Source organism: Solanum pennellii, chromosome 6, assembly GCF_001406875.1.
Source record: "Solanum pennellii chromosome 6, SPENNV200".
Lineage (NCBI taxonomy): Eukaryota > Viridiplantae > Streptophyta > Magnoliopsida > Solanales > Solanaceae > Solanum > Solanum pennellii.
Genome location: NC_028642.1, coordinates 38,352,765 through 38,365,374, shown reverse-complemented (window position 1 = coordinate 38,365,374; position 12,610 = coordinate 38,352,765). Strand labels below are relative to the sequence as shown.

The 12,610-nt window shown below is 37.2% G+C and overlaps 1 protein-coding gene across 3 annotated transcripts in view; it reads right to left on the bottom strand.

The window, feature by feature from the left end:
• LOC107023636 (anaphase-promoting complex subunit 1) overlaps positions 1 to 10,428 on the bottom strand; it is a 33,874-nt gene extending 23,446 nt beyond the window's left edge. Inside the window, exons 1-10 of one of the 3 annotated variants that reach the window (XM_027917806.1) lie at positions 9,796 to 10,428; positions 9,581 to 9,644; positions 8,787 to 8,871; positions 8,142 to 8,422; positions 7,817 to 7,922; positions 7,557 to 7,714; positions 5,729 to 5,916; positions 5,580 to 5,649; positions 2,860 to 2,991; positions 380 to 867 (exon numbers count right to left, since the gene is read on the bottom strand). In XM_027917806.1, coding sequence (XP_027773607.1) covers positions 380 to 867; positions 2,860 to 2,991; positions 5,580 to 5,649; positions 5,729 to 5,916; positions 7,557 to 7,714; positions 7,817 to 7,922; positions 8,142 to 8,422; positions 8,787 to 8,871; positions 9,581 to 9,644; positions 9,796 to 10,016 — 1,793 coding nt within the window. In that variant the 5' untranslated portion in view covers positions 10,017 to 10,428. The remainder of the gene's footprint in view (positions 1 to 379; positions 868 to 2,859; positions 2,992 to 5,579; positions 5,650 to 5,728; positions 5,917 to 7,556; positions 7,715 to 7,816; positions 7,923 to 8,141; positions 8,423 to 8,786; positions 8,872 to 9,580; positions 9,645 to 9,795) is intronic. The other 2 variants (XM_027917805.1, XM_015224390.2) reach the window with 2 other exon arrangements.
• Between the last annotated feature and the right edge of the window lie 2,182 nt (positions 10,429 to 12,610).

The window sequence follows — 12,610 nt, the reverse complement described above, 5'->3', positions numbered from 1 at the left end:
ACATAAGTCTAAAGAGCTGACAAATCAAAGGTCTAACTCAAGACTAAAGAGCTAATAAAATCCAAAAAAGGATCTGGGTTATATACAGGGGTATGATTAACCCATCCAGAAAGAGTAGTCGGGCATCTGGCCTTGAGAACTGGCCAGTTGCAATACCATCAAAACTGTTTTGGTTTCTTTCCAATCATAACAAATACAAGCAGGAACCACAGATTCTTCTGATACTTTGCACAGAGAGAGCATGTGTTATTCAGCAACAATATTAGTGAAGAGTTGCAAAGAATTAGTATTAAAAACCCAGATGAAAAATGAACTTAGAAGATGGTTTAACATGACCAATGAGCTGATGGAACAATAGATGTACGAATAGGAAAGTTACCGTTTACGAAGATTGTCTAGTTTCAAACTTTCGTATACAGTATGCAGTGTATCTAGGGTCTCAGTCACTAATTCAGCACACAACGAGCTTCCACTACTATCTGATGTACCCATGGATAGTCCAGGTGAATACAATCCCTGCTGATCAATTGAAGTTTCTGAAAGTCCAGTTATAGGATAACTTTTGCTATATTGCTTGTGATATCTGCTATTAATAAGAAACTCCCATGAAGAGCATGAAACAGAATCTGAAAGTTTTTCAGAAGTATGACCAGACTCTTTGCATATTTGTTTAATTACGCTTTGAAAGGATTCCCACTCAGAATCAGCAGTCATATCCGCCCCACTCAGATATGTTTGATCTCCATTGCGCCAAAGGAGAACAAGAAAGTGATTATACAACGTAGAGTTCAGCCCCTCAGCCATTGCAGTGATACAATCATTTGCCAAGGACGATGATGGATTGCGTCGCCAAGTACATCGGTAAATCTGAAGTACCAAAAGAAAGAAGGGAATCATAATTCCATCCTGGTCAGAAACTCCAGAGACCTATATCAGACTACATATGGTTATATAAAATAATAGATTTGAGGATAACTTAAAGCAGACTGTCTCCATCCCGACTGATGTAATATCGAAAGTGAAAGTTGAACCCTAATTCTAAGAACAAGAAATAAAGATCAAGTATAGAAAGCAAGACACAAGATGGGAATTACTGGGCAACAATAATTATAAAAAAGCTACAACCTCTGATTAATTGAATATAACTTAAAGCTTGCATCTTCTTGATGCCTTTAAGTGAATCTACTTCATCAAAAATAAATAATTACATCCAACAAACACCTATACATTCAGATGAACCCTCAAAAGGAAGGTTTCCTCTTGCAAGCAATCTATTAGTAATTTCAAGCAACAAAGCCATCGGCCTCACACGGAACTCTCTCAAGAGTGAACTCAAATTATCAAACATCATAATCTAAGTCTATATCAGCTATTCTCACCTATTTAATAGGTCTAGACTAACTACTACATAAATACCCTAATGAGATAAGGGCCTTCTTAGGCATGGGGCTTGTATTTTATGAATAGCCTCTTTGCATACATAGCCCTTTTCTCCATACTCTGAGTAGTTTTCCAAGCCTCCAAGTAGTAACTCCACGAAAAGTCTATGAACTCCTTAGCTCGGCTTCGTGTGAAATGTTCTGATGAAACTCGGCTTGCCTCACCTACACCCTGCAACCCCACCCACCCTCTTTCTCCTTGCCATTCGAATCATCAATTACAACCTAGCACAATTACTACTATATTTCGCACCTTTTCCTGAACAGTATCTTCTGATGTGAGATTTTGAGTTAGTGATAACAGAGTTTGATCTCCACAAACATCTCTGTCTTATTGCCTTACTTTAACACTTTTACTGTGAAGGCTTTAAAAGCACTGTAGCATTAACGGCGGATCCATATCCCTACTAATGTGGTACACTTAATATATTATTATATACGCTTACTATCTAAGAAACAATATACCTAAAGTCTATATGAGATTTTGCAGCATATGCAGAACCTATAACAATGAGATTGAGATAATTCAAAAACAACAGACAAAAGAAGAAACATTTCCAATCGTGACAACTTAGTACCATCACAGCCCTGAAAAGAGAAGATAGGTTGGAATGTCAACAAGTGTCAATTATATTGAATTTACGCATATAACACATTTTGGGAACGTCCACTTGTCACCTCTGAGTGGGAATTGTTCCAACTCCAACACACCGCTTTGTCAATAGGCATCTTCTTCATTACTTTTTTGGTCTAGTGGACCTTTTAGTCATAAATGGTTCTTCATTTCTAACCCTACTTCACCTTGATTGCTGTTTGAACAAATGGGACGATTGCCAAAGTGGTTGGTGAGAAAGTAATTTCTTATAGTTATGCTATGTCCTACAAGTGAAATTTCCCTGAAAGTGACATTTCCCTAAGTTTGCTGTGGAAAGCTACATCTCTTATTTTTATCCTATTCCATTCAAACAAACTGTAGTCCCTAATAAATGTTACTTCAATATGACAGTTTGAAGCAGATAAAATACACACATCAATCTTCACCTAGATGATTGCGGAAACGTAAAAGCACATTCTTCATTGAATAGACACATCAAAAGCTAGCACATAGTTAGCCATCAGAAAGGAAAATATAGAACTCCGCCCTTACGTTTCAATAGCATGAAGTTCTCAGTACTTATCTTTTGCACAGATAATTTCATTATTTTATATGATACAGAAATTTAGTGACTCATCCTAGTCATCCAACGCTCATGGAATTAAAGCAACATGGTAGACCAGATAGAGACTCACAATCTCATCATCTGATGTTTGTCCCATGAATGGTAACAGTCAGAAAATGGGACACAGCAGTCACAATGAGAAACTTACAGAACTACTTAAACCTAAAATACAAAAAGCCAAATAAAGTCAGCCATCATACCCGTCCACTGTTCACAATTACATTGATACGCTCCTCAACAGCATCTGCTAACCCAACAATTTTAGGATCATGCAAAACCTGATCTTTGCCAAGGTGAGACAACTTGAACTCACAAAGGCATTGCTTCCCGCACTGCAATTTTAAAAGGTCATATTTCATGAGCAAATCAAGCATCACCTAGTAAGTGGAAGTGATGCACAAAGATGATGACATCATTCCACATAAACTTCCAAATATACAACAACATACCCAGTGAAATTCAACTAAGTGGGGTCTGAGGAGGGTAGAGTGTACGCAGACCTTACCCCTACCTCGTGGAGGTAGAGAGGCTGTTTCCGAAAGACCCTCTGCTCAAATGCATCAAAGTCAAGTACAAAAAGAAGAAAAACAATGAAGAAAGCATAGCAGTTAATAAGAAAAGCAATGTAAAGTCTACAAAAATGAGACAGATACAGCAGCAAAAATAGTGTGATAATCATACGGAGAGATGGAAGATTGTCCCTGCCTACATTAGGTGGTCTATATGGATGGGGAGGAACCAGACATGTTTTAAAAACAAGAGGTGGATTATGCAGAATCTGAAGCTGAATTTTCTGGTTCTTTTCTTTTTTTGATGTAAACATGAATATCCTCAAGATGCAGAGGATATCCCTAGTATTTTAGAGTACTCTTGACCTTCATAGGACTTCTTTCTTTTGCAACTTTTGGATGTAAGTATTACTAGAATAGTCCTTGTGTATTCTTCTGCTTATAATAAAGTTACATTTCTCGGGAAAAAAATAGTGTGATAATCAAAACGCAATAAACAATATATGGAAAGAACTACAAGGGTACGACTAGTACCACGCAACAACCTTTGCAGAGCAAGACAACACTCTACCCCTACTAACCTTCTACCATAATACGCGACATACACTCCTTCCTATTTACAGTCGTGTCCTTGATATATAAAGTTGTGTCATGTCCAGTCTAATCACCTCTCCCCAATACTTTTTTAGCCTATGTCTACACCTCCGCTTACCCCCTACAACCAACCTCCCGCACCTCCTCACTAGGGTGTCAGTGCACCTCCTCTTCACATGCCCAAACCATCTCAGTCTCGCTTCCTCATTTTGTCCAACATGGAGGCAACTCCCACCTTATTCCAGAAATCCTCATCTCTAATTTTGTCGCTCCTAGTCTGATCACATATCCACAACTACATCTTCATGCATTTTCTAAACGAGAGGTTGATAATCCAATAAAATGGGGAGATTAAAGATTGAGGATGATGTTACACATCGTATTAAAGTGGGGTGGATGAAATGGAATCTCGAATCCAATGTCTTGTGATAAGGATATGCCACCAAGACTTAAAAAGGAAGTTAAGGTGGTGGTCAGATCAAATAGGTTGTATTGGGCGAAGTGTCATCCAGAAATAAATTCACACATTCGGAAAATAGGAGTAATGACTTATGCCATATTCAGAAGATACATGTTTTGAAGATGAGGATGTTGAGGTTGTGTGATCATACTAAAAGCAATAAAACTAGAAATGAGGATATTTTAAATAAGGTGGAGCCCATCCGTGGTGGACAAGATGAAAAAATGAGACTCGGATGGTTTAGACATGTGAAGACGAGATGCGTGGATGCACCGGTGAGAAGGTGCGGGAGGTTGGTTATAGAGGCTATGAGGAGAGGCAAAGGAGTCCAAAAAAATATTAGGAAGAGGTGATAAGACAAGATATGACCCAACTTTAGGTTATCAAGGACATGACCTTAGATAGAAGGGTTTAAAGGACACATATTAGGGTAGAAGGTTAGTTGGTAGTGTAGTGTTGTCTTGCTTAAGGTGGTTGATGTTTACCAATGTACTAGTTGTATTACTGTAGTTCTTGGTTTTTACATTCATCATTGTTTATTATTGTTTCAATAATCTATCCTAGTATGTTGTTTATTGTGTTCTGATTATCGCACTATTTTGTTATTGTCGTTGTTGCTCCCTTCCGGTAGACTTTGCATTGTTTCCTTGTTACTTCCTATATTTTCTTCTTTGTATCTAAATTTGCTGCACTTGAATCATGGGTCTTTTGAAAATAGTTTTTCTACCTCCACGAGATAGTGGTAAGGTCGGCATACATTCTACCCTCCCAGACCCCACTTGTGGGATTTCACTGGGTGGGTATGTTGTTGTTGTTACTTGTATGACCTCTTGTAGTATATTTGGCAACACAAATTATTCACATATTCTTCTTCACTAACTTCTAGTTTTCCCTAGGTCCCATCTCATCTTAATTCTTCATCACAGGTGATGAACATTATTAAGTTATACCAACTGTAAACCAGAAAGAAATCAAAAAAGCTACACAGTTCCTAACAACAATTCATACAAAAATTTAAAAAGAAAAAGGGAGTTTAGAGAGCAAAACAATGTTTGCTGCAAATATACCAGATACTGTAAAAGTTTAACCTTTTCGCCAAAGAACTTATGTGGAGAAGATAACAGAACATTAGCATTTAGCACACAAAGAAATAACTTTTGCAAAGTAGAGTCACCAATATCTTCAGCCACAAGCAAAATGAATACAGAGGGTAGACATACTCCTGATACAAATATTCTAGGATGCATAAAAAGGAAGTTCTCCACTTTGACAGGAAAGACAAGAGGAATGCAAGTCATGGCGTAGAATTTATCTTCTACTAGCAGGTCAAGTTATGTAAGATAGCCATAGAACTTACATATAGAAGAAGAGTGTTTTCTGATGTCAGCACGACAATGTCCACAAATGGAAGTCCGGCCACTTTAACTCTGAGGATTAGAATTGGCAGTCAAAACACAAAAGTAATAACATAGCTACAGAAAACCAAAATATGTAGTAAAACCTAACCCTGGTCGAGTGACAACAACTGGTGCTGCAGAAATTGCTGGAATGCTCCAACTCATGTCAGGCTTAATGTCATAGATAACTTCGGTATTTATTTCTACAGTCTGAAGCCGCAGAGACAACAACTTTTTTTGCTCTTGGAGTAGTAAGCAAATAATGGGTGATGCATCATCATCAGTTGCTAGAAACACCTGAGAGAATTACATGATGCTCTAAACAACAAGCACATATATAAGGACAAAGATATATGAAATCATTCATGGACATAAGATTTTTTATTTTTTATTTTTATTTTTTATATATTTGGCATCTCCTAATTCTTATGGAGATATGATTATAAACTTGGAAGTTAGACGCCTGAATACTGTAGTTCACCTATATTTTAATGGCATGTACAACCAAGTACGGACACTAGGAAGAAAAACCTAAAATGAGCTCATCTTGGAGAGTAATGCCCTGTCAAGCAGAACAGTGAAAAAAAAAAGAGAAAAGTAACAGTTAGTCTACATTTATGCTTAGGAATACTACCTCAAAAGTGTAGTTCCCCTCCAAAACCAAAAGTGTTATATTATATAGGAGCCTAATACTACCAAGTTACAACCAGTCTAGTTGTGTTGATTGCTTCTGAACTTAAATCTTTGTATGCTGCTCTGTGTTCCTTCAAAACATCTCTGGTTCCTCCCTAGCCATACTGTCCACCATATATAAGATGAGACAATCTTCCATCTCTCCTCCTTTCTCCCTGCCTTTCCATCCTTATTCCAGCATTCAAAAACTCTTTGATCCTTCCTGGTTTCACCAGACCTAAGCTAAGACTGGTTTGATGTCGCTGAGGGAATAGTCCATTACATCGGCTTAGTGACAAACAGTACAGGCTATGGACTATTTTCAACGACTCCCCTAAGGATTTTGAATACTAAGATTACACTTGTTTTGAAGTTTCCCTGGCCAGGACCAGGCCCCATGACATTGCTTCACGAACTAGGCTTTCATCAAACCCATAGTAATTTCTAATTAGACGGCAATGATCTTTTTATAAGTTAAGAATGATATGCCAAACTACGATACCCAAGAACCGTTTACAAAGTTTCCATCTGTTAAACGTAAAATTTTACCCTTATCAATAGAAGTTTGACACATAAGTCAAAAATTGTAGTAGTAGAAGTTACCACTACCTAGTGTCTTTCTTTTTTGACACTAGTAACATTGTATTTCAGTCAGTAATTAGGTAGTACTGAAAAACCATATTTACAAAAAGAAGAAAAAGATTAAAGTCCTTCCAATGCTAAACCAGGAACTAGGTGGACCCTAAACCATCTGTGATTGACTCAGTCTCATTGGAGTGGACATTTGTACACCAAAAACAGAACAACAAAATACATTTAAGCTTGACTTCCTGCAGGTTGTTGTCCCTATTTTCAAAACATCTATCATTTCTCTCTCTCTCCATTTAGTCCACCATAAACAAGCAGGTATCATCCTCCATCTTTCTCTGTTTGTAGCCCCAACTCCAGCCTCCTCCTAGTGTCTTTCTAATAATAATCATATAAAATCAGAATCGGTGTCATAAGATTATAATAGATTATGGCCACTTCTTCTTCATCACCTACTGCTGAGGTTTTAAGCATTTCAATTAGAACTCCAGATTAGATCACTACGATTCACTATGGACCTTCAAGTCCAGTATTCTGAGAACATATTATTTAGCACGAATTGGAACTATAAAATGAAGATGCATTGTTCACTAAATTCATTTCCCAAATATGATTGTATAGAAAGAAGCATGACATTCTTTTCATCAAGCAACAAAAGAGTTAATAATAATCAACACCTTACTAGCAGCTGTTTGTGAACCCTTTCCTTGCCATATCCTCCGGAATGAAAATTGCTTCGTTAGCACTCCAAGGGGAACATCAGGAAATCTAGAATTTCCCATTTCAATGTTAGAGTTGATGGTTTCAACAACCCATAAAGAATGCTGGAGCTTAGCTGTATAGTAATTCAGAGACAATGAATGCACTCCATTATCTCTTTTGTCAAGCAGCAAAGAAGGGACAATCTAACAGTTGATTGAAAATAAATAGGAAAAACCTTTGTTGTATGACGCCATCAGGGGTACACAATCTCCAGTCCAAATGGTCCTTTCATCAACTTCTTTGTTAAAGTTCAATTTCCCCCTCTCCTCAATATAGGTTGGCTGTGATAATCACAATAAAAGAAGTGCACTATTATCAAAGTTGGAATTAAAAAACTGGGAGGAAAATTCTACCTCTTCAGCTGACAAATGGAAAACACAATTGGATCACATTTTAATATTACCAAAACCCAAGATTAGAAACAGACTAATACAGAAAATAAAACAATACAAATAAAAACAATAGATATAGAGGGGGGCCAAATAACGCATCATGTATACCTGAGGTTCTTCCAGTGGATCCTTTAATATCAGATGTGAGGACATTGAAGACCCATCTCCCCTGATAGTAAAATCTAAACCATGTACAGCAGTATAATTCTGCTGAGTACTAACATCCCTTTTTGAACGGATTGTATTACGAGCACTTAAAAGTGGGCTCAAAGACGAAAAATGGATATGTGATTGCGAACTCCCTTCAGGTGCCTGTTGGAGGAGTAAACCATATGGAAGAGGCCATATGGAGGTGATGCTACGAGGAAGAGGAACAGATGTTACTTCACCTACACGGCAAACCACTCAACCATTTTAACGTTCCTCTAACAACCGATTGCAATGGTAAAACAACAGGGATTCACTTGGACAAAAAGAGGGAAAATTAAATACTAAAATGGTTGCCATGGGTTTGGTAATGGAAAATTCTAAAAGAAGAAATATAGCCCATTTTGGCCTCCTTTGTACTCGGCTGTTCTTTAAACTGCCAAGAAAGCCTCATTTAGCATCTCAGATTCTTCCCTTATATTCAATTAACTAGTAAATCAAATTCTTAATTCTAAAGGAAAATCTTTATATACAATGAGACTACTCAATATGTGGAGAGAAGCTCCACTAAAATAAAACATGCAACAGTAAAACTGGTTCAGTCACCTGATGTGTCATAAATTGACAAACTATCACTCTGTAGAATGCACAGAACAGTGTCTGAAGTATCGCCCATCCGACACCAACATGCCTAAAATACCATTGAAAGTTGATTATACATCCGTTGAGAAAATTGGAAAGAATGCACATGACAAATGATTAAAAAGAGTAATGAATGAAACTAAATCAAAAAATAAGTAACTAATAAAAATCATAAATGAAGTTCCATATATGTGAGATGTGCCATAAGCTACGCACAGCACCAAAATGGAGGGCGGAGAGGACCTACCATAACAAGAAATGAATGAAAATAAAATTGGAGAATACTACAAGGACATGTAAATTTATGTGAAACCACATGTCAGCCATACAGAAGAGTTCATCTCAACATTCTAAGCAAGTCAGTCATTCGCATGTTTATTGCACATTTGACAGTGTATCTAAAGTAAGAATATCCACAGTTGCAGATGAGATGGATACATTTTCATTCACATGGCTCAAAATTAAGTTTCAGTTAAGCCAGCCATGACTTGAGCTAGTTTTGCTGATTCACCGAGCGAGAAGTGTTCCTTATGCTCGGCTAAGACACAATTAAGGTAAGGTGGGAAAGAAAGAGTGTTACCATGATTTATGGAAGGAAAAAAAGACATCAAAGGACGAAAGCATATGAAAAAAATTTGGTAAACTCAATAAGGTGATACAACTAGAAAAACCTTTTTTTCTGAATGTTGATTCAATGTTTGAAAACCATTTTCTAACCTAGGTAATGGTAGAGTGAGTTTTTATGATTGCAGCGTTACCTTTATCACTGTGGAGGGTGATGTGAACCTCTTATAGACTCGTGAACCTATGCTCCATATAATCCTACAGAATACAAGTAAGCCAAATTTTACGTCTTGATATTCACACAAGAAGAAACTGAGAATTTCGACTATGTTGATGGCAATTTTGTAAACTCAAACAACAATTAAAGAGAAAAGATTGAAAAATAGAAACTTTTAACGGATAAATATACTTGTTCCCTCTTATAAATAGCTCGTGATCGCTCCGGTCACTTGGAGATGGCAAATCGAGTTCATCCGCTTCATCTCTTTGTTTGGTCACTTCTGGACTGAAGAGGAAGTAACGATAATCATCCACACAAGTATCGGAGGGTTTGCCATCAAGAGCTTCCGCAATCAAGCCAAAGGGCTTGAAGTCACCCAGAATGGTAAGTTCACGAGCACCAATAGACATTTTCGGAGCCAAATAGCCTTGGGAATGAATGAATACCCAGAAAGTATTCTCAATTGGTCTCTGCCGACTCTTTTTCTTTTCTATTTCTTGGTTTGTGTTGAATCAAGTGGCTATGATGTTGTCTCGGATGGTTTCTTCCACAGTGATGGACAGAGGATTTTTTCAGCGTGAAACACACCAAAGTTATAGGGTTTCGCCCTTGTTGAGTAGTCCACCACCGTGTCAGCTCTTAAAAAGCACTGTGAAACCAGTCGGCAGTCTGCACCCTGCGCCGCTATCGCCCTAAAATTCCAGTGATAATTTCCAGGCAAAAGTAAAATGAAATATGAAAGACAAAAAGGGAGGGAAAATATATTGAAGATATCTTTTAATTTATTTATTTTTGGTAGTCAAGACGAGTTAATATTGATTATATAATATGCATCAGAACAACAGGATCAACCACATTACTTGTAGCAATACAGACTAAGTTATGTCTTGGATTTATACATCCATTAGTAATATAAACATTACTGTATTTAGTGACACCAACAAAAGAAGTTTCATTCTTGTCTGATTTTAAAACAAACTATTATTCAAAAAGTTTTTCTTTCAACATCTTTCCCTTCTTGGCTAGCAAGTCGGTAGCTCCCAAAGCTCATGCTTGATCTGGGGCCTCCCCAATTGTACAAACAAAATTTGTATAAGCATTTGAGTTAGAATTTAAAATATTCATTACGTCGACAAAGTCCGTAGAGATTTCCATATTGGATATTTTTCGTCTCTTGGCTAGTAGCAATTCGTGTAGTAATATTATAAAATTTGCGTCTGTCGAGTTAGTGCTTATTTTGGAGATGCACTTTGCCACCCAACTTTCTTGCATATCTCTTATTATACCTCATGTGCCCCCTTCTTTGAAAATTTACATTAAAGGAGCCATCAATATTTAATTTTAATTTTCATGTGGGGTGGGGTGGGGGGGCAATGGGTCGTGTGAGGTCTAGTGTTTGGATATTTGGGTGAGTTATACCCTTGAGCTAAACAAATTAATTTCGTATCTAGTTTTCGGAGAGTTAGGGGAATCTCCTTAGTCAGATTATGGTACGGGTTATTGTTTCTGTTAAGCCATATATTTCACATAAAGGAATGTGTCGGAGATGCTCAGATTTATCCAATGTTTTCGGACTACAACGCATCCCAGAAAGATATGTCTACACATTTCAATTTCTTCATAAAAGTAGCAGTTAGAGCTAAGGAGAATGCATGTGGAGTTGAGATATTGGTTTGTAAGTAGTCTATTATGAGTAACTAGCCAAAGAAAGAATTTAATTTTGTTGGGGCAACTAGGTTTCCATAGCCAACGATAGTTTATGTTTGCATTAAAGTCGCTATTGTGGCTCCTCAAGGCATTAGAAACTAACTTTTTGGAGAAGGCTCCAATTTCGGTAAGGTCCCAAACATTTCTATCCCGAGGGAAAGAGTTTTGAGGAATATGAACAGCTTTAACGAGGTTCTTGAGGGACCACATTTTATCCTTGATTATGTCATATATCTTAAGATTCAGGTCTTTAAGATTGACGGGTCCTACTACTAATATAGAAAGCGCGTTATAATTGGGAATCCATCTATCAAATCATAAGGAGATTTCACCTCCTTTGCAAAGGTCCCATCTGCAATTATTTATGCATTTTCCCTAGCCATACATAATGTTTTTCCAAATAGAAGTGGAGGATTTAAGTGATAGTTGGTCTTATGGAGGTTCAAATTCCTAGTATATATTTTGTTGCGGAAAGACGCCGACAACGCATTATTTTGGTTGTACAAGTGTCACGCTACCATAGTGATCAAAACTTCATTTTTAATAGCACATTGTTGTAGTCCTAGTCCTCTTGTACCCTTATCTCTAGTAAATATCCCAGTTGAGCAAGTAGAGTTTCTCTTTAGCCATTGTGGTACCCGAGGAAGTTTCGTTGAGTTTGGTCTATGTATTTCTAATGGAGACCGACATCATAATAAATTGTATGACATGGTTAGCCATACTACTGAGGGTGGCCTTAATTAGGGTGGAGTGTCCCGCCATATCAAGGAATTTAATTTTTCAGCCGGCTAGTCGTGTTGCATATTGTCCAAGATGATTTGAAAGTCGTTTGTGGAAAGTTTTTTGTGAAAATGAGAAAGCTTAAGTATTTACAAAAAAGATTGTGTAGCTTTAATTTTTAAGATGTTAGAAATCATGGTTCGGACAGAGCTATTGTTGACACTGGAGAAGAGAATTTTTTATTTTGAGGTATTAATACTTTGACCAGACTATGAGCAGAAACATTCCAGGATCTAATCAACGACATGATTGATTTTCTTAGTTGCTTGGGTCATTAAGATTAAGTCGTCAGCAAAGAATATGTGGGATAGGTGTGGACCATGAGAATAAATCTATATGGAGGACCATTTTCTTTGAGTTATCGTTGAATTAATTTAGTGGGAGAGTGCTTGAGTACTTCCATACATGGTATGAATATGTAGGGGGATAGGGGATCACTTCAACATAGACCTCTCGATGTATTAAAAAAGTTTGTGCAGGAGCCATTGCATAATATGGTTGTTTTGTTTGTGGTTAT